This window comes from Bos grunniens, chromosome 12 (assembly GCF_055505025.1).
Source record: "Bos grunniens cultivar Pamir isolate PY7600 chromosome 12, Bosgru_T2T1.0, whole genome shotgun sequence".
Lineage (NCBI taxonomy): Eukaryota > Metazoa > Chordata > Mammalia > Artiodactyla > Bovidae > Bos > Bos grunniens.
In genome coordinates, this window is record NC_141176.1 from 53,144,906 (window position 1) to 53,172,270 (window position 27,365).

At 40.7% G+C, this 27,365-nt stretch overlaps 1 protein-coding gene across 5 annotated transcripts in view; it reads left to right on the forward strand.

Annotated features, from left to right (window-relative positions):
- Positions 1 to 27,365, forward strand: part of SLAIN1 (SLAIN family member 1) — a 55,728-nt gene that overhangs the window by 22,348 nt on the left and 6,015 nt on the right. For 3 of the 5 annotated variants that reach the window (XM_086328598.1, XM_086328595.1, XM_086328599.1), the window contains exons 3-6: positions 18,393 to 18,542; positions 19,788 to 19,937; positions 22,193 to 22,537; positions 27,081 to 27,236. In XM_086328598.1, the coding sequence (XP_086184724.1) occupies positions 18,393 to 18,542; positions 19,788 to 19,937; positions 22,193 to 22,537; positions 27,081 to 27,236 (801 nt within the window). Of the gene's footprint in view, positions 1 to 9,307; positions 13,755 to 18,392; positions 18,543 to 19,787; positions 19,938 to 22,192; positions 22,538 to 27,080; positions 27,237 to 27,365 lie in introns of those variants that run through there. The other 2 variants (XM_086328596.1, XM_086328600.1) reach the window with 2 other exon arrangements.

The window sequence follows — 27,365 nt, forward strand, 5'->3', positions numbered from 1 at the left end:
TTTCCATGGGATTTTTTTTTCATGTGTCAAGAAATACACTGTTTTTTAAATTTTTGCTTTTTACCATTTTTAATGGTTAAAAATATTCATAGTTGGTGGTACTCTACAAAGAAGCATGAAGGATTTGGGCCCCCCAGGTCATAGGTTTGCCGACCCCTGCTTTAGTTCACTTGCACACAAGGTGATTTAACACAATGTAACATATTATGGCTGAAAAATTAATCCTAATTGGTGGTTATTTTTGAGATTTTAGATTTATTATCTAGTTTTTCATCTAGTTTTTTACTCTAGATATTTTATCTAGATTTTATCTAGTGCCTTATTATCTAGTTTTCGTTTCATTGGCAAGGGGCTCAGGCAGAATTGTGAGGTCAGGAGGACAAGAATTACAGTTTTATTCATAGTGTAATTTAACTTTCATATGAAAGTATTTGAGCAGAGAACTAGCTTTTCAAATCCAAAATTAGTCTTTTACTACATTTGTATATAAATCTAAATCCTCTTTGGCTGTGACATTAAATGCTTTTGTTCCAAAGATCCATGATCCATAATCCCATTATGAGATAAGAAATGGATTAGAATAGGTGGTCCAATGGATTAAAAACAGTTTTTGAAGGTTAATATGTTATATAGCACAATACGTCTATAGTTTAGTATTAGTCCTCTGGACGTAATAGGGAAAATAGTAAGTTCCCACCACATTGTCCCGTGCCCGTTTTATTACCCAGATGCAGTTTCTTGAAAGCTCTTCTGGTTTTGTTGTCTACCCTCTTTTAAATTCCATGCTTTTATGGCTATTGCTTGAGTTATCCAATTTAGTCATTATCGGTTGGCTTTCTACTTTGAGTGGTGACGGTTTCATTGTTAACTCCCACCTCTCCCCCTTCCCAGCTATTTCTTTTCTCGGCATATTCTCCCATGTAGCTTTTACCAATCTTGGGATACGTCAGTACTGATTATGATAGCAAAAGTCATATCTAAGCCATGCAATATTTTATCATTGTTTCTTTTTTGTTTTATTTAACTTTGTTTTTCCTAGAGTTAGTGACCTTTGTAATTTATCCTCGGACTCTCCAAATGAAACCTTCACAGTGCGGTTAGATGTGGACTCCGACCAAGGGTTTTCATGAGGTTTAACTCTTCCTCCAGGTAGTACCCTTGTTCTCCCCGCAGCCTTACCTGTTCTCTGCAGGCCTGTGTGCATCTATCATGGTGGGACTTCCTTTGCCCTCATCCTGGGAATTCCGCATTGTGTCTTCTGCATCATATTGCTAATAGCGGAGACTTCTAGTGAAGTCTCCCAGTTTAGTGAAGTGTATTCTGCTGTTGCTTTTTGTGGGGAGCAGGAGAGGAAAGAGGATATGTGGGAGGTAAACGCCGAGAATGTTGTATGTCTGAAAATGACTCTGTTGTACCTGTCTTTTACACTTTGTTCTTTGGGCTGCATTTAGATTTCTTGGTTTGAAACCATTTCCAACAGTTGAGAAGGTAGTGTTACATTATGTTTTAGCTTGAGGATTGCTGTCAAAGTCCTATACCGTTCTCATTTTTGATCTCTCTGCTTAAAATACACTGGATATTTTAGAATCTTTTCTTCCTGGTATTTTGAAATTGCTGTTTTTTTTTTTTTTTTTTTGGTGCTAGACAGTGGTCTGTTCTAATCTGGAAACTTCAGCTCTGCAAAATTTCATGCATTGCTTCTTTGTAATCGCCCTTCCCCTCCAGTTTTCTCTGTTCTTTCTTTCTAGCTACTCCTTTAGTCAGATATGGAATTTCTTAGACTGGTGTTCAGATTTTATATTTTTCTCTCCTTTTTTTTTACTCTTGATATTTTTGGGGGGGACGTATTCTGCTTTCTTGAAGATTTAAAAAGCGCATCTGCTAAAGTCTTGCCAAGTATTTATTATGGACCTGGTTTGTGTTGAGCACCGTTTTAGGTGATGGGGATCCAGAAGTGCCCATATCATATTTGAAGTCTGTCCTCATGGAGTTTACAAGCTAGTTTACAGATAGTCTCTTGATCCCCCTGTCTTTTCGTAAGGCACCCTTATTTGTGTGAAGTATTGTAAGTCTAGCAGCTTTGTGTTTCAGTTTTAAGTGATCAAACCTGTCTCTGAGAAAGCAGGAGAGGAGCAGCTGCATGAGCCAGAAAGGGAGCCCAAGGGTTTTAATGCTTTTCCCATACACTTTGCATCAGTCATCTTGTGTCTGCTACCAGTCTCCCTGTGGGTAGGGTAGGGTAGGGTAGAATGCCGTACCCTCTGGGACCCTTACCTTCAGTTTCAGAGCTTTTCCAGGCCCTTGTTCATTTATCCTCCACTGTGGACCATCAGAATGTTGAAACCCAACTGGGTCCATCACCTAATGTTTATCTGGTTTTTTAATTTCTAAACAAAATGATTCTTCTTAGTCTGATAATATGTCCTCTCCTATTCTCCATGTGGATTTAGGCTTGGGTTAGCTGCAGTTCTAGGGTGGTATTGTAAGATAATAGAGAAGAAATCATAATTAATCCTCCATACTGAAGAATTCTTATTGGAGTAATTTATAGCTAATTATTACAGCTAATTAACTGGCATCAGAAATTATAGTTTTAACTTAAACTTTATTTATAAAATAGCATGCATGGTCAAATGGAGTAATGTATTTTAGAAGTTTCAAGTAATTCAGTCATAAAGTGTTTTCTTTTTGTTTAGACTTCCTTTCTCTCCCTTGAACCATCAGCATCTTCACGTAACAAACATCGCTGACCATCTGTGAGACCAGGGTTGTATCTAAATTGCCCGAGGACAGGACTCTGTTCTGTTGATCTTACCAACTGTAGAAGGGGACCTGACATATAGACACTGTTAATGGTTGAATGAAGGGATGTAGTGGACGAGGTTTTGATCTAGTAGATGTAGTGTATCAGCCCTACCTAACTCTGTAGTCAGGCATGCCACGTGTTTCCAGGGTCTTGCTTATAAATGGGGCCATCTAACAGATTTCACAGGGCTGTTAGGTTTCAGGAAATGTTGAATGTGAACTTAATTTGAAAAATGGGAAGTGCTATATAAATAAATGGACACATTCCTAATATGTAGTTCTTTCTTTAGAGACTGAACCAAAAACTACAGGGAATCCTCTTAGTTTGGCTATTTATAGACAATGAATAGTGGGTTTTTTTTTCTCCTTTGGGGGGTGAAACTGTTTTCTCTACCTATAAATAAAGATACTTGGTACAGCTGGGGGTCTCAAATGGAAGTTTTACAAGTATAGTTTATTCAGTAATAGAAAATTCAAGAGGACCTCTTGAGTCTGTTCCTTTTCTTCTTAGATCTCTCTTCCGTTTCTGACATACTTGTCTCCATTCTTGCCCACTTCCCCCACCCCTTAGAATATAAATAACAAATACCATAGAACTTTCATGGGTAGCATTAACTTGCATGATATCCTAAACTGAAATAAGGCTAATCTAGAGTCTTTTGTTAAGTCTATGTCGTGAGACTGGGACGTTAAATAACCAAGTAACGATCAAAAAGTTTATCTAAGTAATATGAAACACCCAATAATGTGGCTCAGTTAATTTGGGGCCAGTTAATAAAAGCTTATCTTGCCTTAAGATTCTTGAATGTCCATAGCTATTGAATCAGGACAGGTCACACTTGAGGAGCATGGGTTTAGTTTTCACCAACAGTGTCACCCTGCACACCTAGCCATCTTGGGTCATGTTTCCCTGTGACTGTCTCTCATTTCCCCTGGGAAGATGTCCTAAGCAAATGTGAAGAGTGAAGAGATATTGCTTCTTTATGGAGCTTTTCCTCTTATCTTCATATGACATCAGTTCCCATTCTTGTCTCAGTTGTTATGATGGAGTGTTTCTCTCTAAATTTAGCCAGTGAAGAAGGAAGTTGTCAGCTAACCCAGTGCTCTGAAGGTGGCCTTTTTCATTAGCAAAAGCCACACAAATTGAACTGAGACGTTAAGAACCTTATCGAGTGTCTGTCACCCGGAGCCTGTCCAGTTTCTCCTTGCGTGGCCTGAGATGGTATCTCCGTCAGCTCGTGTTTCCAGTCTTGAGGTGCTCTGTCAGATTCAGAATACAAAATTAAAACTGAGTCCATACGGTTCATTTTAGGTAAGCTTCGTAAAGGGTTCCCTTTCTTGTTGGAGAAGTAATCTGGAATCACACTAAAATGTTTCTATGGAGACAGGGTCTCTTGACATTTGCCCTTATCTCTGTGTGCTGGAAATCGAAGCTGCATTGTCATGGCCGTGTGCTTCCATCACAGCCTCGCTTTACTTCGGGACTCAGGATAGCTCCAGTGTGTGTGCCTCATTATCGGGAAGGATGTTGAGTACAGGAAGTAACACACTAATAGGGACTGTGTTCCCGTGAAATTAACTTTCCATCCCTTTATATCCAGCAACATGGATATGTTATTTGCCAGATATTCCCAAACAATCGCCCTTGCTTTTATTTTGCCAATTATGCATGTGTTTCTGTTTGGTTTAGTTTTGTTTTACATTTCTACCGTGATTAGAAATAAGCTTATTTATTAAAATAAGCATTAAGTTATATGACAGTACATAACATTTGTTATAAAGGAGACATAATTGATATGCTATTTTGTTATCTACTAATGAGAAAAAATAAAACCGATTCTCCCAAAGCAGTTGTTTACTGCTTTTCACGCAGCTCTGATGATTGATGGCACTTGTCTCTATGGCAGTAGAATTTTCTTTCGGTAGGTGCTCATACTTGCTTCTTGGGGCCTCTGTGTGTTTAGTCACTCCTTTGTGTCTAACTCTTTGCGACCCCATGAACTGTAGCCCACCAGGCTCTTCTGTCCATGGGGAGAATACTGGAGTGGGTTGCCATTTCCTCCTCCAGGGGATCTTCCCTGCCTCGGATGGAACCTGCATCTCTCGCATCAAAGACGGATTCTTTACCCACTGAGCCATCAGGGAAGCCCTGGAACCGCTACAAAACAGTCAATTTCTGCAAGAATTTGTAGACACCTTTCCTGAGACACTAGGCCTTGATCAGAGATGATTCAGATGCTGAATCGTGAACTAAATGTATGGAGCACTTGCTCAGTGCAGGCGCAGTGCTGAGGGCTGAGGGTGCAGTAGTGGGATGAGCTTTCCACCTGGCCTTTGGAGATGTGTCCTGTACAATGAACGGCGGACACCAATAGCAGCTCTCGTTCTCTTTTTTTCCTTTCCCTTAACCATTGTTCCCCATCCCTTTTGGCACCAGGGACTGGTGTCATGGAAGACAGTTTTTCCGCAGACCGGGGTGGGGGCGTTTTGGGGTGATTCAAGCACATGGCATTTATTGTGCACTGGATTTCTGTTATCAGCCCCACCTCAGATCATCAGGTGTTAGATCCCAGAGGCTGGGGGCCCCTGCCTTAAAACAAGCATCATGATGTTCAGGGGCCTGAGGGGGTGTGGCCGGGAAATGCTTTCCTGGGGATGTGACATGTCAAAGCCTCAGCAAAAGTTCGGCTGGTGATAGTGGGGGAGGAGGGCAGGGAGCAGCCCAGACCACAAGAGCTGCTGTAGGAAGGCCCTGAGACCAGACGAGGCTCGTGATGTAAGAGGTGCTGGCAGACCATCGTGGTGGGAGTGGAGCGCAGGGAAGTGAAGAGAAAAATGTGAGCTGAGTGACTCAAGAGACTAGGGTCGAGGACTCTGGACTCTCTCGAGATGGTCGGGAAGCGTTTGAATAGTTTAGGCAAAGGAGTGGCGTGACTGGACAGGAAAGCCTCAAGGTATTGTCTGAGTTGGCTTACACGACTGAGCGTTTTATGAAATCTGGCGAGATTTGGAAAGTTGAAATAGCGATTTTAGAAATTCTTTGGCATGTTAAAGTTAGGCTTTAGCATTTTCTTCGGATAATTCTTTAACTTGTTCAGTCACTGAGTTGTCTGATTCTTTGTGACCCCGTGCACTACAGCATACCAGGCCCCCCGTCCCTTTAGCTTAAACTTAAAAATGTTTTCCTCCTGCTTCTCTCATTAACATCCTGAATTTCTTGTGTGGCCTCCTTTGAGAGGCAGGAGTTTAAAATGTGGCCACACACATCATTGTGCTTAATTTACTTTGAAAAGACAAGGCGTTGATAGGCTCATGTATTTCGAATGCATGGCGCTTTAAACTGGTGTACAATGGCAAGTGTCGTGTGCTTGACTTTGGAGCCCCTGTCACTGTGTGTTGAACACTTGTGAGTTTAGTATTTTTCCACTTCTTACAGCTGTAAGACTGCAGTTCGTGAACTGGGGTGACTTTAAAAGTGTAAATTGTATGACAGTCAGGTTTTAGTCATCTTGTGTGTGCTTGTGTGTTCATACACATGTGTAAGTATGCACATGCAGTGTGACCGTGTGTGATCTTCCGTTTTCATTGCATTTTTTGGATAATGAAGTGGAATCAGGAAAAGGATACTCTCGCAGTATGAGTTGCTAGTGTGTGCTGAAGCTGATGACCACAAGTTGGTGGGGTGTCTCATCATCAGGGTAAAACCAGGTATGTATTCTTACAGGAAGCAGAGAGATCTGATTGAGAAGCAGAGCTCGAGGCGACGCCAGGTGTCCATGTTAGACTCAGGAAGCGGGCAGGAGGAGTATTAGAGGAACTCTGAAAGCCTACCACCTTCCTCCCCTCAGAGAGAGAGAGACACCTTTCCTTTGTGTGGTTGGGAATCTCAGCCCCTCTGCTGCTCTATGTCCAGGCACCTGTGGGGAGCATGCTTATGGAACAGGCCACCTCTTTACGTAGTGGCTGTCGTCCGTTTTCTTAGAGGCAGCTTGGGGTAATACCTATACTAGTGCAGAAGAAACTCATGCTAGTTACCTGTTCAGATTAACTTAGTCTTTATTCATAAATAATGAACCAGCAATCAAGTCTCACTTGTGGTTTGAGAAAACTTAAGAGCATGAACAAAATAGATCAATTACTTTGTAAGAAGAACGTAACTATGGGAATTGAGAGATCAGTGTGTTCCAATTCAGGAGGGTAATACAGTTTTCAAACAAGAACAGCTTGCTCAGAAGAGCAGTGGTCAAAGTATTACTATTTTTAGCCATTTTTAACTTCTTGAAAGTACTGAAGTAAAAATGGAGAGGGCTAAGAACCAAGCCACTTCTCTGAATTAGGCAAAGGAATCTCCCCAGAAGAGAAAATTGAGAGAAGTTACAAGAGGAGAAAGGGATGACAGAGGATGAGATGGCTGGATGGCATCACCGACTCGTTGGACATGAGTTTGGTTAAACTCTGGGAGTTGGTGATGGACAGGGAGGCCTGGCGTGCTGGGATTCATGGGGTCGCAAAGAGTTGGACATGACTCAGCGACTGAACTGAGGGCACTTGGAGGACAGACTCAGAATCTCTTATCTTTAACAGTTGTAGAAACAGGAACAGATAGTTTAAAGGAAGAATCAGTAAATAACGGAATAAATTTTCTTTGAGCTGAAAAAAGACAAGCCCTCAGCATACACTAGGCTAGGTGAAAAAAGACCTTGATATCCTGATTTAATTCAGATTTTCCAGGGTTAAGGAGAAAATCCTAAAAATGTGCTAAGAAAGAAATAAGTTCTCTTCAACATTAGTAGACCTTAGACATTGCTTAAGTATTTAATATTGGGTGCAAGATGGGAAATACTATCTTTAAAGTTTTGAGGGAAAGTTCATTTCAAACTGTAATTTTGTACCCAGGCAAATAATAAGTTATGGAGACAAGTGGAAGAAGTGTTTGGATCTGTGAAGACTTAGAAAATTTTACTTTATGCCTCTTATTTTCATGATGGAAAAAGTAACAGGAAAAAGATGCATCAGGTCTCAAAAACATTGGCCACTGAGATGACCTAGGAGAAGGCAAGGAATATAAGAAAACGAGTTGGCTCTGCAGGCTGGTGATGTTCGGGTCTAGTGCCAAACAATTAGTTCTCTTTTTGATTTTTTTTTGGTCCTTTCACAATGCTCAGTTCTCCAGTTAATGGTACTTACTACACGAAAACACTGAAATGCCACATTTATGTGGCTTAACAGCCAGTGGTCACCTTAAAGCAGGTTTAGCACAGAACGAATTCACAGAAAACCTTGACAAAATTGAGATAGAACCATCAAATCTGTGGACAGAAGGTTGGAGAGGGTGAGCATGCCCTAAATGTCGAAACTTCTCACTGCAGGGAGTCAGGTACAAGCGAGCTGGTGGTTTGTCTACTTAAAGTTGCACTTACATGTGAATTACATAGCTGTTGCGAATTCCAAAGCAACACTCCTGGAAAAGGGATCTGGCTGTTTTTGACTTTTATGTATATTTTAATGTTCTTCTCCATGGAGATATTTTAATAAAATCATGGAGGTGTTTAGTTTTAGGGCCGAAAAATGTTTCTGCTTTGTTAAAACTTGGCTGTTTAGGTGTACTTTCTACCACCACTCCAGATTAGTAGGTCAGAGGCCTTTTCTGCCACTGGAATGTCGGCCACATACATTGTGTCCCTTCCTGACAGAAGAGTACCCCAGCTCATGAGATACTAGACAGGCAGGATGGTCCAGAATCCATTTCTAGCACTCTTCTCTTTAGGAATTTCTGCGTGCTGTCTCTTGGCCTCCTGGGCTTGGATTCTTAGCACACTGTATGTGTTCTTGGGCAGAAAGACTCGTACTGGTTATCTGGGCTTCCCAGGTGCCTCAGTGGTAGAGAGTCCACCTGCAGTTCAGGAGACCTGGGTGGGGAAGATCCTGTGGAGAAGGGAAAGGCTACCCACTCTGGTATTCTTACCTGGAGAATTCCATGGATAGAGGAGCCTGGTGGGCTGACAGTCCATAGGATCACAAAGCGTCAGACAAGACTGAGCCACTAACACTTTCTTTGCAGTCTGTCCTTAGTGTTGGTTGGGGGGAACCCACTATACTGACATGAGGTCATGTAGCTTGTTTCTTCATAGCCTCAGAATCTGTAACATCTTCCCTGTCTTATCACTGCCGTGTAGAACTTGAGTTGTTCTGACCAGCTGTCATGACTTGGCTCTTGTCAAAATTGAGAACAGCTGTGTGCAGTCCACATGACACCATTGCATCACTGATAGAGCCTTAAGTCACTCTTTTCCCTTGTTCTTTGCGGGTTCTGTTATTACTTCCACGTAGGCCGTCTTCTTACATTCTGTGGCCATCTTCACTGTCCTTAAATTTGATGTAAGCCATAGCAGTCAGACCTGGGGGGAAAATGACTTCTCCACAAGGGAATTTTTAAACATGCCTTTGAAGTCTAGTTACTACTAAGTTTAGATTTATTTTTAATCTCCCCTGTTAATTGCAGATGGCAAGTCTGATGATGATGATGACTTGTGAAGCTGTAGAGGTCACTCCAGCCCTGGATAACACTGGATTTGGTCCATGTGCACTTAAAGCTGGCAGCTTATCTTCAGTTCTGACCAGTGATTAAGTGGAAACAAGTGGACAATCCACAGAATTTCTCTTCCCAGCCCTCGTTTCCCAGCTTGACTTGTAGACCATTGTCCTGGTTAGAGAAGACCCGAGAAGGACCCAGTAGTAGGAGAAGGACCCAGTAGTAGCTGCGAGAGAAGAGTGTTCAGCATGTGGTCTCGGGACTGGTGAGGGTCTGAGAAGTAGCAGAGGCCTAATGCCTGAATTGTGATGATGAGCCCTTTAACCAGGAATGTTCGTTTATCTATGAAGTTCAGATTAAGAGTGATTATGAAACTGATCCTTACGGAATAAATATTAAGTAATGCTCCTTCGTGGTGAAATTTTGTAAGTTGTATTCAACAAGTATTAAACGTTTATCTGCCAATCTTTGGGAATATACACCATCTTTTAGTTCCTTGCAAGGAACTAAATGTATTTGAAAGGAACTAATGTATTTAAAATCTTAATCCTAATGTTGCAGTTACTTTCTTGACCATTTCTGGGTATTATTTATATGCGTAAATGAACTCTTTCATTAGATGTTTCTTAATGGTGGCAGTCAGGTTTTTATAAATTATTTATAAACTATTACACTGAATATGAAGTTTAAATACTGAGTATCAGCATGCTCTGGGATCATAGGTATATATATTATATTTATGTATAAAACATATCATAATTTTAAATCATTACATTTGTCATCATAGGTTGAATGAACTGAACTTGTCGGAAGAGATTCAAGTTAAGCTAGTAGGTTTTTCTAGCTGTAATTGGAAGATGGAGAGACTTGGGTTTGAGGAGTAACTTTCTCTGATTATGTAGCCTGTAAGAGTACACCAATTAAGGACCTCATCATCTGGTTCTTTAATCTTTCTGTGAATCCACTGGCACATGCATATGAGTTGAATCCTCTTTACTTTGGAAAAGAGCACTAATGATCACCTATTTCAGAGTAGCAATAGGACCTCCTAGATTCCGTATGCTTGTTTATCAGGCCACGGAGAAATTAATGCTACTGAAGTCCACCAAGTAATAACAGTGGATCAGATAAGCCACAAGCCATATGTCACTACTCCAGGGGCCTGGCACAGGTGGGAGCCAAGTCGGCAGTGCTTACATCCTGTTAACTTAAGTCCAGAAAACCTTCACCTCTGTCTGTGCAGTCAGTTTATAATAGTGAACCTGCGAAATGCTGTGTTTGCCCATGGTTTTTAGTCCCCGTGTTTAAGCTTAGTCCAAACGTTTGAGTACATCTGTGTGCCAAGCATTTCTACGGACTGTGGATACATAAAGCTGTAATATGATCACCTAGGAAGTTTATTCTGGAGAGGATGGTTTGTGAAAACAGAGCTCTTCCTGCCCCAGTGACTTGTGGGCTTGGATCAAAATGCTGTGGTCTGGATACAGCTTCTTGCCAATACGAGAAGAGTTAGTGTCGCCCGTCCTTCAGTGATCCTGGAGCCCCCTGTAACTGGTATTAGTAAAGGGCTGTGTAGTTGAATTCCTCAGCTTGGCTTAAAACTGAGGGCTGCCTGTTTGCTAAGTTGTTTCAGTCGTGCCTGACTCTTTACAACCCTATGGCCTGTGGCCCGCCAGGCTCCTCTGACTGTGGGGATTCTCCAGGCAAGAATACTGGAGTGGGTTGCCATGCCCTCCTCCAGGGGATCATCCCAAACCAGGGATCGAACCTGCGACTGTTGCATCTCCTGCACTGGCAGAGGGGTTCTTTACCACTGTCTCCGTCTGGGAAGCCCTGAGGGCTGCCTACCTGTTGTATAAAAGAAAGAATAAAATAGGAAGGATTGAGTGTGTGTTACTCTCTCCTTGCTTCCTTTTCCTCTGCCTTCTGGGACTCTATGGAAAAGAACATCATTATTTAAGAGTCAGAGATATGATTTAGGAGCCTGTGGTTTTGAAGAAACAGTATTTCTTAGAAAATGTGTCATTTGGGACATTTGTTTCCTCTGAGATAGTCTTTGGGTAAATAATTGAGAACTGTTGACCTATCCTGGTCAAACCATTGAAGGTTCAAGATTCACTACTTTGTTTGAGTTGGTAACAGCTGAGGAAAGATTAAGCCTGGGGACTCATTTAAATGAGCTATAATGTAAAAAGCATACACATCATTTTGAGAAGAGAGGCTAAACTGCCTAAGTATTAGGAAAAGTGGATCATTTCTGCATCTTCCTTTCTTCCACCCAGCTTCCAGGACATTTCCCCTTAGAATTTAATAAAATGTCTTCGCTTCAACTTGCTGTCACTTTTCTGTCAGTTCAGTCAGTTCAGTCACTCAGTTGTGTCTGACTCTTTGTGACTCCATGAATTGCAGCACGCCAGGCCTCCCTGTCCATCACCAACTCCTGGAGTTCACTCAAACTCATGTCCATCGAGTCAGTGATGCCATCCAGCCATCTCATCCTCTGCCGTCCCCTTCTCCTCCTGCCCTCAATCCCTCCCAGCATCAGAGTCTTTTCCAATGAGTCAACTCTTCGCATGAGGTGGCCAAAGTGCTGGAGTTTCAGCTTTAGCATCATTCCTTCCAAAGAACACCCAGGACCGATCTCCTTTAGAATGGACTGGTTGGATCTCCTTGCAGTCCAAGGGACTCTCCAGGAGTCTTCTCCCACACCACAGTTCAAAAGCATCAATTCTTTGGCGCTCAGCTTTCTTCACAGTCCAACTCTCCTTTTCTGTAGTCTTAAAAAATGTTCTGTGGTTTGTGAATACATGCTGCAGACTTCTGTCACACTTGCCACAGCCCTGCCTGTTACCCTCCTACGATCACACCTTCTCTTCCAATTAGAACACAGGAACACAAGAATGCTACACAGATTTGCTCCAGGTCTGAGCACTAGCATCTGGCAAAATGGAGACCGGAACTCTGGTGTCCAGTGTCTTTCAGTCTTGTGTGTCTTTACTACAGCATGTTAGGAAAAAATGACAGTGAAGAAGCATGCTATCGGCCATTATTATTATATCTCAACCTCTGGCATACCCTTGCGATAGAATATTAATCCTATGTATTTATAAAAGGAAATATTAAAAAACTGGTATGTGTATTATTAGTCCAAGGGTTGGCAAATTATGGCCATATCTGGTCTCCTACCTGTTTTTGTATGGCCTCTTTCACATTTTAAAATGGTTGAAAAAAATTAAAAGAACAGTATTTCATGACCCATATTTTCTATTAAATTCAGCTCTTGGTATATAGAAAGTTTTGTTGGTGCATAGCCATCGTCACTCATGTGTGTTTTGTCTATGGCTGACTTCATGCCATGATGGTAGAGTGGGCAGGGTTGAGTGGTTGCAGCACAGACCCGATGGTGGCAAAGCCTGAAATGCTTACTGCCTGGCCCTTTACAGAAAATGTTTGCCAGTTCTTGTGTTGGCCTGTTGCTGTGGTCTCTGACTTTTGTTGGCATTGAACACAGCCATGTAGCCCTTCCAGACTCCCATCTAACTCCTCTTACTAAGATCGTACCCTGGATCTCTCAAATTCCCTAGTGGCAAATAACCTTCAGTCACTAGAGTTTTTATTTTTTCCCTTACTATTTATAACAAGTGGTCACTCTGACATTTCTATGAATAATACAACCGCCACAGTTCAACTGTCTTAACCCAACAGGACATAAATGCCCTTTAGAGAATCATGAAGAGGACACTTGCTAATGTCATGTGTTCTATTTAGGACTGCCTATTGAGATTAGTTTTCTTCCAGAGAGATGCTGTCTAGACTCGCCTACATGATAGCTCATACTTGTCCCAGGTCATTACCCTTCACAGATTCTTTATTCCAGCCTCTGCCTTCTCAGCATGTTTGTTGCCTTTTAATTTACAGATAAGAGGCCACAAAACCCACCTTCATCTCCTGCCTCCTCTGCTGGTTCTCCCTTTCCCACACTTAAATGCTCCTTCCTTAAGCCTCTTCTCTTTTCCTTCCTTACAGTGTCCTTGGGTGCTTTTATTCATGCTTGTGGCTTCACCTAACAGTTGCTTGCTGATGTCCTCTGGTCTCTCTGTCTCTAGCCCTCTCTCCTGAATTCTGACTCTACTGGAGACCAGCATGCAGGCATGTCCTTGAATTCAGTTCATTTTTTCTTAAGCATGCTTGTTTCATCTCCCCCATTTTAGTGGATGACATCTGTGTCTTGGAATCCGTGATGTTGGCCTTGCCTGCCTTCTTTCCTCTGCTGCCTGTATTCATTGAGTCACCAGGTATCTCCACTTCAGCTTAGATGTCACTTAACATGTTCTCACCTTGTGTTCTGCTAATACTTAATTTGGTGCCTTGTGAGGTCTCTACCAGCTCCGCTGGGAAGCCTCCTAACCAGTCTCCCAGTCACCAGTCTCTACCCAAGTAGTGCATCATCTGTATGGCTGTTTATGCCATCATAAAATAGCATAGCTGGTCATGACTTTCTCCTTTACAAAGTCAAAACGCTAACTGAATATTAAAGCCAATACTGTATACTAGCAGTTACCAACCTTTTTGGGACCAGGGACAAGTTTCCTGGAAGACAATTGTTCCACAGACTGGAAGTGGGGGGATGGTTTCAGTTTGATTCAAGTGCCTTACCTTTATTGTGCACTTTATTTCTGTAGTTATTACATCAGTTCTGCCTCAGATCACCAGGCATTAGATCCTGGAGGTTGGGGAACCCTGCTGCCTGTGACAGGACATAAACAGATCCTCCCAACGTTTCTAGCCCTGATTCTTCTCCACATTGCCTTTGCTTCTGTCCTAACATTGGCCATCCCCTGAATATGCATCTCTTGTTCATGTCTCCATGGCTTTGCACGTGTGATATAGTTGAGCAGTTACTGAAAAGTGCTCTTATAGGTATAGTTCTTCAGCCGGTCTCAAGCTGGACTGACATGTCTCGACTCACCTTTGTCTTCAAAGATACACTAAATTGTAGTTATAATAGGTTTAAGAAAGTTGGCAGAATCATTTAGATGTGAAAGGAATGGTGGAATGGTTTGAAACGGGGGAATATTAGTGAAGCTGCCAAGATTTTAACCACGTTCAATGTTTGTGTGTTGGACGTTGTATTAGGTACTCAACTGGCTCTGTCTACAATGAGGGGAAAGTGTGAAAATGATGGTTTCCATAGTAGAGCGTTGCTTTATTTTGAACTTTTCTAGGTTGATGCATACTGTCCTTTTGAGGATTACCACTAGGATTTTCACATTAGATCAGTTATTCTTTTTATGTGAATTAAACCATGCTGAATTCTTAGATTTTGATTATATGCATGGATATATATGTATGTGTGTGTGTATATATATATATACACACAACAAAAATTCGAATATTTACAATGAGTCTAAGCAAAGATGATCAAGATATGGAGTATCATTGTTTCTGGAAAAATTTTTCTTAGGAATATTTAGTGTCGAAAATTTAAAATATTTACATTCTTTTTTAAACCTCTCCCATTACCTGTCCTTTATGATTTTTCTTGTCATTATCACCACTGGAGCATTTATCAAATTGATTTTTTCAGAGGAAGTCATATTTTGCTTAATGATGTATAAAAAATAGCTTCACAGATAGAGTGTAATTTATTTTTTTAAGTTAGACCACTTTGAAGGTGTACATAAAATAACTTGACAGGCCATTAGACACTCAAACTAGCTTCTCTCTAGGAAGATAAGGGATCCATCCACAATTTAGTATTGATACTTTGTCACATTTATTTCAATAGAAAATGCTTATTAGATAGAAGGTGGCAAAGTTGCAAGCTTAACCAATACCAATTATATTCTTAACAAGAAAGCTTTAGAAACTCTTTAGACGTGGGCAGTGGGGTACAGGACAGTGGATAAGGGTACGAGTGAGATGATCTGTAGTACCTTCCAGATGTTATATTTGGTGAAAAGCCACTGCACTACTTAAGAAAGGAAGAGAGCAACATGGTTAAAGTGGTCAGTGACCGCCACAAGCCTGCTGGTGATGGTCAGAGCAAGCTGGCTGAGGGTGGCATGGGTGGCCGGAAGTTGGTGAAGGAATAGCAAGAGATGGCCAGGGTATTGATCAAGGAAGTGGCTGTAGGACCACATGGTGCAGACAGAAGTGTTCTGGTGGAAAGTTGAACTTAGGTATTTAGGGATGAATGACTTGCCAAGTTAAGACTTGCCAAACAAGTCTGTTTAATCCAAGTTGAAGAAGCCCTTAAAACTCTGGAGTAGGAAGATAGGAAAATTAGCTGTTTAGAAGTTTATCACTCATTTTGGCCTTCATCAAAAAATTGTCTTGCTCCTTTCTTCAGTTCAGTCACTCAGTCATGTCTGACTCTTTGCGATCCCATGAACTGCAGCACGCCAGGCTTCCCTGTCCATCACCAACTCCCAGAGCTTGCTCAAACTCATGTCCATTGAGTTGGTGATGCCATCCAACCATCTCATCATCTGTCATCTCCTTCTCCTTCTGCCTTCAATCTTTCTCAGCATCAGGGTCTTTTCCAATGAGTCAGTTCTTCGCATCAGGTGGCCAAAGTGTTGGAGCTTTTAGGACTGATTTCCTTTAGGATTGACTGGTTTGATGTCCTTGCGGTCCAAGGGACCCTCAAAGAGTCTTCTCCAAAATCACAGTTTAAAAGCATCAGTTCTCGGACGCTCAGGTTTTTTTTTACGGTCCAACTCTCACATCCATACGTAGATTCTTAGGGTCATTCTGATCATCATATTAAGCCTCTCAAATAATTTGATATCCTTATATGCAGAAAATCCATTAAATTAATTGGAAAAAGCAGAACTGCCTTGTGAAAAGTTCTCTTGTTTGTTTCTAATCTCTGTGAAAATGCTTCCCGTTAAAGTTGTTCCAGTTCTTCAGCTACAGAGTGAAGAATAACTGGGATGCAGTGGCTTCCACTCTCCTCCCCTCTCCTCCTCCACCACCACCATGGGCACTAATACAACATCATTGTTTTGTTTGCTCGCCTCCGCAACAGTTCTCCTCCCTTTTCTTAAAATCCTCCATGCCGAGAGGACAATGCAGGGCTTTCTTTCTCGCAATAGGTGCTAATTGTGTTCTTAGTTGGGATCTTGCTGTCATAGCCACAATCACTGTGCCATTATACTGGGTGGCTGGGTCACAGAAGTCATTGTGCAGAGTAATGAATGCTGTTTAGTTCTGATGCGTTGTCGCCTGCATCTGTGGGTGAGAACACGCAATCAGTGTAATCTGGTGAGTGATCAGACTGGTGTGACATAACATCATCTGTTAAGCAGGTGAGCAGTCAGAAAGAGCAGTTGGGTGTTGCTTTTTTCTTTAATATAGAATTGTTAATGAGAAACTTTGAAGGTATGAAACAAACTACATAGTGGGTGTTGCATCTTAACTGCTATTTCTCAGTGTATCTGGGGCTCAGTTTACATATCTGGTGGTTTAGGGCAAGGAATACCAGCTCTGCACATCTCTGCTCTGGGCAGGTTGGGAAGGACTCCTTAACCCCCAGAGAATTGCATGTTGGATAAGGGTCGTGACGTGTCAACCAGGAACGTGGCTTCCTGGCAGAGTCCAGTTCTTGAAAAGTGTGGATTCTGAAAACGGAATTGCTGAATGCAAATTCCTCAGCTAGTTCTTTCATCTTTATAGGAAACAGGTACTTCTGTAGTTGTTCATATGGGATGTACTATCTCTCAATAATTCTTGCCAAAGTAACAGGAAGCATTTTGCTCTTGTAAGTAACCTTGGTGATATTTTGCAAGGACCTCACCAGCCCTGGGATTGAAGCTCGTTAACTTTCTTGCCTGCCCACAGCCCACAGCTTCTTCTTTTCCACCCCACTGCCCCCCATTTTTGAACACTTTTCAGCTATTTGCTCATTAGCATCGCTCATTAAAAGTGTCCTGGGGAGTGCATTTCAGAGCAGTCCTTTTTATACATGTTTCTTCAAGTTTTGTCAGATTTCCAGCAAATATAACCAAATTACTGCTCAAAGTGAAACTTAATTTAATTTATATTTTTTATGGAGGAGGGAAATATGTTAATTAGGACGTGTGAGATAATGTACAGTTAGATCACCTGCCCATGCAGGTACATTCCTCCTTGTTCCCTGTTTGTTTAGTCGCTAAGTTGTGTCTGACTCTTCGTGACCCCATGGACTGTAGCCCACCCAGCTTCTTTGTCCGTGAGGTTTCCCAGGCAAGAATACCGGAGTGGGTTGCCATTTCCTTTCTTCCGTATTTTATAGTATTAAATTAATAATGTGTGTAATCCTACCTTTAAAAGTTGCATAAATAACATGTTCAGTGCAGAAAATTTGGAAAATATTTTTTTATGAAGAAAAAAATCCAACAGATTATCAATTATCTCTATGCCTGCTATCTAAAATAACTATCAGTAAGTTTTGGTGTATATACACCCTTGTGGTATTTTTATAGATCATTTTTCCATAAAATTTGTTTTGGCCTCAAGCCCATTCAGAAATGTGGTAGTCATTTTAAGTTTCTTCCATAATCCATGAACAAGTTTTCATAAAAATATTTTGATCAACATTTGTTAATAGTAAATGGATTGAAAATAAACCTTAGGACAAAACTATAGGACCATTAACAGTTAATATTAAAAGAACTGTTTCTGTAATTATAAAGATAAATTGCTTTGAGTTTTTCTTTTGACCTTAACATTTTATATTATTAAAACATTTAAGTTTTTTTGTGCAGAAATAGAAAAACAGAAAACATTCATAATGAGGAAATTAAAGACAAATTTTCACTGTTATTTAGACATACTGACTGTGAGCAAGGTGCTCCCGATTGATTTGTTCTTCATGGTGGTAGAAATAGGACCCTTATTCACAAATAGCCCGTTTTTACATATTTTTCCCTAAGAGAAATGAGAGGCAGTTAAGAGTGAAAAGTTGCTTTGTCTCTTCGTTTTTTTTTAACCTCTTCCCTTTCTCTCTGACCAGTCCACGTTTGCTTCTGTATGGCTAACTGCTGCTGTTTATTTTCTGCTTCTGTGACAGCCAGCCGATGGCGAAGTCTCTTCCCTTCAAATGTCTCACTGGCTTTTCCTTATAGTCCTGTGGCGAGACTCAGCCCTTATAGCAATGGCATTAATACTCCCAGCTTCTCTAAAACCTCAAATAAAGCAATACTAACACCTGAAAGAACAGGTAATATTTCAACTTCTTGATTAGCTGCTTACTTTGTGAATCGGTCACCAAACACAGCTTAAAAAATAATCCACCTTTCATTGCAAAGCTTGAGGGTAATTTTATCATGATGGGGAGTTTGCTGCATATCTACTTTGTACGAAAAAGGCTAGCATTAATTTATACTTTAATATCATTAATCTGCTCTTCATTTTGTATAGCAGGCAGCTTTACCTCCTTATCAAATGTGTATATTACATATATGTATTTCCAAATGTGCTTTTAAAATTAAATGTCGAACAAAATAGAGGTACTTTCATAATGGTTGAAGATTATAAGACTTTTATATCTTGTTTAAAAACTTTTTGATCACTTTTTAAGTCAGGGTTATATAGAAAGAATAGTCATAGTAGCTTTATATGTGATGGCCATCTCAACAGTTCCTTCATTGTTTGAGCACTGGTGTGATTCCATTCTTATAATTTTCTCTCTTGGGTCCTTTCTTCCTTGGTTGTCTTATCTCAAGTCACTGCTTACTTTCGTGAGTGACTTCTAGTCTCCTGTGAGGACTCTATCATCACAGATAGAGTGGTCAAGGTTTATGAAGGTTTTGTGTGTGCTTTTGTGTGGACATGTGCCTTTTATGTATGATATTCTTATCCATGTCTGGCACTGCTGTTTGCACCTGTTTAAAAAATGTACCAGATTAAAATTTGTTTTAAAATATATAATCCATTATTACCAGCAACAAGCGTGTCTGATTATTAATTGGAAGTGTACAGCATGTGCCTCTTAATGCCTGTAGGCATATAGTTAAGCTAATAGGATGCAGGTTTAGCATGATTGATTTTTCTTGTCTTATGGTGGTAAACAATACACGTAACGTGAAATCTACTGAAATCTACCTTCTTGACAGTTTTTGTAGTGTACAGCAGAGAGTGGTTTTCGAACTATAAACACTCACTTTGAAACCAGAAGATGAGTGGTTTTGTGCATGTGAATTACAGACACATGAGAACACGCGTATTGTCTTGCCATTGTCTTGTCACAGTGGTGTGCTGGCCGTTTTTTTTTTTTGGTGACTTATGAAAACAGGAAAAATACAGAGGAGTCTCTTTTTTTTTCTGTTTTTATATATCCATCAGCCACTCTGTGTCCTTGGATTGGAGAATGCCTTGATTTGCTGACTGTTGATGTATAAACTGTAAAGCACTTACAGATATCAGTTCTTTAGAGTTAATAACAAACGTGCTTCCTTGTTTTTAGGTTACACATCCAGGGGCTCCCCTCTGAGTCCCCAGTCATCCATAGACAGTGAGCTGAGTACTTCTGAGCTGGAAGACGATTCTATCTCCATGGGATACAAGTTACAGGACCTCACAGATGTTCAGATCATGGCTCGTCTGCAAGAAGAAAGTATGTTCCTCTTTGTAAACTAGAAAACGTCTTACACTAGAGGCTTCTACTTGAAATCTAAGATTTCAGGCATTTCTCCCCCAGTTAATGGGTAAACAGTTCTATTCTTTCTCTTATACCATCCTACTCTGGAGGTAGAGCAGTTAAGTGCTTCTCAGTCTCATGACCATTGTAAAATATTGAGATGTACTCCAGCCAAAATACATGGATGTAAAAACATTGCCAGTATAGCCACTGTGGAAACAGTTCGCCAGTTTCTTAGAGTAACTGCCATTTCTATAAGGCCCAGCACATTGTATTCTGGGCATTTATCCTAGAACGATGGAAACTTGTGTTCAAAAACACAAAACATGTACATGAATGTTCATAGCAGCTTTATTTGTAATAATAGCTAAAAACCAGAATGATCTCTGATGTCCTTCAATAATAAGTGGTCCGTCAAGCTAGGATACCTCCATACTGTGGAGTACTACTCAGCAAGAAGAAAGAAGAAAGTCTGATAGACATACCATCTTGGGTGTATCTCCAGGGAATTATGCTGAGTGAAAAAGATGCCCCAGGTTGCATACTGTATAATTCCCTTTAGATAACATTTTGGAATGACATTTTAGAAATGGATGGCATAATAGTGGCTGTTGGGCTCAGGGACATGGGACACGATGTGGGCTCTCAGGAGGGAGGTGGGCATGGTTATAAGAGGGCAGCATGAGGGATTTGGGGAGCCTGTAGCAGTTTGGAGTGTGGTGGTAGTTATACCAGTCTACAGGTGATAAAATTGTATAGAATTTAATACGAACACATGTACATATATATAAATAATAGTGGGAAAATCTAAGTCTGATGGGTTTGTATCACTGCCAGTATTCTAGTTGTCCTTTTATGCTACGATTTTGCACAGTGATACCATCAAGGAAAGTGGGCAAAGTGAGTGTGCAGTTATCTTAATAAACAGTCCACTAAAAATGCCTTCTCAGATGCAAACTTTTTAATATAGAGAGTGGATAAACAACAAGAGCCTGCTGTGTAGCAGAGGGAACTATCTCAGTATCCTGAGATGAACCATAAAGAAAAAGAATCACTTTGCCATGCAGTAGAAATTAACAAAACATTGTAAGTTAACTATATTTCAATAAAAAACATACATTTCTCAAGATACATAATTATGGAAGAGGAGATAATTAGAAATGGGACAGTTTAGGGGATAATTGGAAATGGTTGTGCAATAAAGTTACAGCAAGTAATCTGAGAGTGAACGACTTCCATGGTATTAATGGTATCAAAAAGCAAAAGAAGATGTAGATCACAGAACTGGGCTAAGCTTATTTTGGAGTTAGCTTCTCAGGCCAACATAAATAGAAATAGCCAAGTATCATTTGAGCAAAAACAGTTTCCTGCTTTTAGAATTGAGCAAGGCTGCTATGAGAAACACTATGTTTCTTGTGCAGGATTAAATAAGATAACATTTTGAAAGGAAAAGTGATTATTTTATATTCTATGACAGTAAACTGACAGTAACTCTTTCTAAAAAACAGGTAGCTGAGAGATGAGATGTCAGCCTCAGGAGTTAAGTAGTCAGGCACAGGCCACTTTAAAAAAAGTTGTGAGTTGGCAGTGAGATAAATAAGTAGAGACTTGCAGGTTGACTATTTTTAGATGACTGTCATTGAGGATGACCCCAGAAACTACTGAAGTTTTGAAGTGTTAGCATGCTTTGAAAAAGGTAATATTAGTAACAAAAAGAACAAGAGAAGTGACCTTGTTAGGAAAATATTGTGCCTTAGGTTTTGAACTTTCCTTTGACTTTGAAAGCTGGGGTGGGGAGCAGAAGGAGCGCCTACATGGGCAGAGAGTTGATTCTTTGAATTGTCTTAACTCACAGTTAACTGCTCCTAATGATGAAGAATAGGTTTTCCTACGCACCCTTCCTAAGCATCTCTCCAGATTTCATCAGGAATTGCTTAGGGATATTGACAGACACTGATTGATGAACTGGAGCCGTGTATTTAATCATCCCTGGAATTAGGGCAGTTTTTTTTTTTCCCCTAAAACAGGATAGTCTAGTATTAGCTGTCTGTTTGGTAGGTAAATGTGTCTATTTTCTTGGGTTTTAATAAACTAAGAGCAAGACAGCGGGTCTCCATTTGAATCGTGTGCTTGGCATGAATTTTCCTGCAATATTTGATGAACTAGAACTCAATAATTAAGCCAAACTGAAATGTCTCCTAAGGTAATAGTATTTCCTGTTGTTCTTACAGGTCTCAGGCAAGACTATGCTTCTACTTCAGCATCTGTGTCGAGACACAGCTCCAGTGTGTCACTGAATTCAGGAAAAAAAGGGACATGTAGTGATCAAGAATATGATCGATTCAGCCTGGAGGATGAGGAGGAATTCGATCATTTGCCACCACCTCAGCCCCGTCTTCCAAGGTGTTCCCCTTTCCAAAGAGGAATACCCCATTCACAGACTTTCTCCAGCATTCGGGAGTGTAGGAGGAGCCCCAGTTCGCAGTATTTTCCTTCAAATAATTACCAGCAGCAACAGTATTATTCACCTCAAGTCCAGACTCCAGATCAGCAGCCCAACAGGACCAATGGAGGAGGTAGGTTGTAGGCCGTTTTGGTATCTGATATGCTTAGATCTTTCCTATGTGGCCAAGAAATGGATTGTTTCTGAGGTGAACTTAAGTACAGCCTCAAGGCCTTACCAGTTCAGTTGATGTACACTTAAGTCTCTGATTGATCCGCTTTTGATTACGTGTCTCAGACTTAGAGATTTACAGCTTCAAGAAAACCTCTGTGATGTAACAGATGGAGTCAGAAATGGGAAGCATCTTTATGTTGCGCCTGGTATAAGTATAGTGCGGCAGGGTTGCGGGAGTTGAGGGGCTCGTGGAAGAGCTTCATAGAGTTGGAGGCACAGAGCTGCACCCTCCCTTGTCTTTCTCGAAACCCCGCGTCTCTCCCCACCTGCCTCTGGCTCAGAATGCTGGATGGTGAGCCTGGACGACGGTGCTTGGCGAGGCTGCTGCTTGTGCATGTGGAGACCTAGGGGATGCTGGAGTGTGCTTTCCCCTGACTTCTTGACATCTAGAGTTAGGTCTGCACAGCAGTGTGGATATGGAGGCTGAGGTTGTGTGTGGTAACAGCAAGGTGATGTGTCCTGATGTCAACACAGAGGGTTGGAATATATGTTATTCTCTTTTGTATTTTTTTTCTACCTCCCTCTTCATCATTTATCTTCCTTCCTCACTCCCAGGAGTTATAGATCATGACTTCCAAGAACTACATGGAGAATAATCATGTGATATTTTAGCCTGGTATGTTTTTATGATAACGATCAGTCCAACCCTCACACACAAATCCTGTAGCGTGTGGAGAAACAAGCCATATTTATAGACTTATATTTTTGAATTATTATGTAGTACCATTTCTCACACCTGGGCCCAGAAATGATCATTTAAGCAAGTTATTTAAAAATGTTGCAAGGGCAGATACAAATTGTACTAGTCATCACCTGCCAGCATGTACGAAGTTTTTACTTTATCTTCCTCTGTACTTGTAATTTTCATGCTAATTGAGAGATCATTTGAACATATTTAAGGTTTAATAGTTAGAACTTATCTCTGTTTAATACTTTCAGATTTCAAATCTAAAAGAAAACTGTGGCAGGTAAAGTGACTGCCATTGATGATCAATTCATTAAAGCTCATAATATCAAAGGCAGTAACTACCGGATCATTAAAACTGTGGGAGAGAGCACCCAGAGTTGTTCCCATGAAGGGTTTTTTTTTTTGTCATATCCTGCCTATCCAGTAGATGCTCCCTCTGCATCTTGATTAGTATTGTCAGTGGGATCATTTTTCCCCCTTAGAAAAGTGGTGTTAACTTACATTCAACACCGTTATGAAAAGGATTAGGTTTACCTAAACCTGTGTTACGATGGTTCCTATTAGGAAAATGGAAACATATCTCAGGCTAGTGTCTGACTGTGGTAGTTTTATTTCTCTAAAAGGGCTGGTCTCTACATGCAAAGGAAATGGAAGATAACAGCAGTTCTCTGGATTGAACGTCTGGCTGATCAACTTGATGGCTGAGCACACAAGCTGTGAAGGCTGGTAGATGCTGAGTTGCCAGTCTGGCCTACCACTTACACCTTTCCCTGTCTTCCCATGTCTCTGAGTTTTCATTCATTTGGTTACAAAATGTAGATAAGTAACATCCCTTTCTTAGAAAACTCAGGTATCAAGTCATCTGATATACGTTCTCCTTCGTGTAACATGTAATCCTTTAACCTAAGTTTGTTATAAGGAATCAATGAAATGATGACTGTTTCTCCTGAAACAAAAATTGCTGACAAAGTTAAAAGTGCTAAAAAGTAAAGGTTGTATCCTCATCTCCACTTTTTTTTAAACTTTTACTAATATGGCGTAGATATCTGAACCTTCATTTGTTACCACAGTATTATTTAAACAAAATTGTAGAATAAGAGTTGTAACTTGGAAACTAATCTATCAATTATTTTTCTAAATTATTAAAATAATATAGATGGAAGAAAACAATTGTTATAATACTGATCTAATTTAATTAAAAATAAAACAGAAATGTGTGGTAATAACTATTTCCATAGCTCCTACCCTGCTTGGGTTCAAAAGGGATGGCTCTTCAAAGTCCTTGGAATATTTCTGGGGCTCATGGGATTAAAAGGAGCACTCAGTAGTCCCTCCTTACCTGTGACTTCGGTTACCCATGGTCATCTGCAGTCTGAAAATGTTAAATGGAAAATTCCAGAAATACAGAGTTGTAAGTTTTAAAGCGTGTGCTGTCCTGAGTACTGTGAGGAAATCTTGTGCCTTCCTGCTGTGTCCCAGGTGGGACACGCGTCCTCTCTCTGTCAGGTGTATCCAGGCTCTGCATGCTACCTGCCCATCAGTACCTGTGCAGGAGAAACTTGCTAAGGTTCATTGTGTGTGTTAGTCACTCAGTGGTGTCTGACTCTCTGTGACTCCATGACTGTAGCCCACCAGACTCCTCTGTCCATGGCATTCTCTAGGCAAGAATGCTGGAGTGGGTTGCCATTCCCTTCTCCAGGGGATCTTCCCAATACAGGGATTGAATCTGGGTCTCCTGCACTTCAGGCATATACTTTACCATCTGAGCCACCAGGGAAGCTTTATAAAGTTCAGTACTATGTATTAATACTATTGATGGATTCAGGCATTCCCGAGGGTCTTGAAACGTATCACCTGCTGTTAAGAAAGGGAGGGACTACTGTATTTTGAGTAGTTTGCTAAGTATAATAAATGATTAAATCTTACAAAACATTTGCTAACTGTAATTTTTAGGATTTGGCGGGGGAGGAGGGTGATCAGTGACATGTTGGTATTATCCTGAGGACCTGTATTGACGGGAAGGCTAGCTTTAGATGTTTGGTGGGTAACTGGCTGCTGCCTTTATTCCTTAATGGATCCCTAAAGATGGTAATAGAAGAAAAGATTGAGAAACAATGGTCTAGACTATAATCCCATTGAGAGTTGGAAACTCGCCTAACACACTGTATACCATGAGTGAGTGAAAGTTGCTCCGCAATGTCTGACTCTTTGCGACCCCATGCACTATATAGTCCATGAAATTTTCCAGGTCAGAATGGGGAGTGGGTAGCCGTTCCCTCCTCCAGGGACTCTTCACAATGCAGGGATCGAACCAGGTCTCCCACATTGCAGGCACATTCTTTACCAGCTGAGCCATAAGGGAAGCCCACTGTATAGCATAAATATGCGTTTATTCATTCATTCCATAAAATGAGGAATGGTGTCCAAGAGGAAGGACCAGCATGCTCACGGATGCAGGGACATGTGAAGTATTTGGAAACGCTGTGGTTCACTCTGGTTGGCGAGCAGGCTGTGAGGCAGGGGCAGCAGGAGGTGAGGGTGGAGAGGTCTGCAGGGACCACACCTTGGAAGGGTCTTTGCTCAGCCCAGGAGCTTGGGCTTTCAGAGGAAGGGGAAGGGGAGCGATTGGAGGGTTTTAGGAAGTGGCTGGAAGTCACCAGCTATATGGAAGGTGGGGAGGAACAGACGGTGCACAGAAACCTGTTAAGATGATTCTGTGAAAATGTGGATGACAGATCATGAGGTCTGTGCTAGGGTGGTAGAGGGAGATGTGTTAAATATTTACGAGGCAGAATTGACAGGACTTGGAGTTGAGGAGGAAGAAGGGAGGTGAAACTTGGAAGCTAACACCCCTTTCTAGATTAGGTGACTTCAGGGATCTAAGTGATGTAGATGGAGCTGTGTCTGTGTGAAGGAGAGAAAAAGGAATCAGGTTTGTCCTTGAATGGGTTTTTGCTTAGTATTCAAATATATCTGTTTTCTGAGCTTGAATGACCTGATATATATACATTGGCTTGGCGGGCGTGGTATTAATAAAGAGAAAACTGTCTACATTGTAGAGCTACAGTCTTGTGTGTGCATACATGCTAAGTTGCTTCGTGGCTGAATTAAAATTCATAGAGGTCTGTGTGTGGCTTACTCTCTGCTGCCTCTTGGTGGTAGAAGGTGTATTCAGCAAGAAAAAGAAAGGGAAGTGTCTGAAGTCTCCAAAGGTTTGGTGGCATACTCATGACCCTTAAAACTTTCCAGAAGTTAATGTGATCATGTTGATGTGATGAGTGGCTTTCTCAAAACATCTCAAGTTAGAATTTTAAAAATTTCTTCCTTTTTGATGTTCTACCAAAAGTTTCAGTAATAGTTGGTTTGACACCTCTAGGTGTTTTTTTTAACTAACATGTAACAATTTCTAGGGTTTTTTTTTTTTTTTTTTTAATGTTAATGGCTGTAAGATTATTGTCTAACCTCATTTTGATATAATTTTATCTAAGAACAGACAGCTAATTGACTAGCTAATCCCTCCCATTTTTAAAGAAAAAATGCTTTCCATTAGCTGTTTGTTTGGTGGAGCCTTTCTGAAGATATTAAGTGTCTCCCTATACGAGGGGTAATCAGTTAGCTTCTTAGAGTTCATAACACGTATGATAATTTGTCATTGAACAAAATATGATTTCTCTTTGTATTTACTTTTGAAATCTAGTGTCTTAATCAGCATAAAAGTAGTGATTTTTTTTAACACAGTAAAATACTTTTCTAGACAAGCTCCGAAGAAGTATGCCTAACCTAGCTCGGATGCCAAGTACAACCACTATTAGTAGCAATGGGAGTTCTCCAGTCACCGTGCGGAATAGTCAGAGTTTTGACTCAAGCTTGCATGGAGCTGCAAATGGAATTTCAAGAATACAGTCTTGTAGTAAGTATGACAGATTTTTTGGTAATTTTCAGTTAGTTATAACACCATTAGGAAAATATCTTACTATTTCATTTTTCTTTCTTTCTCTGAACACTACAGAGAAAGTTATCCTTTTGACTTTTATTTTGT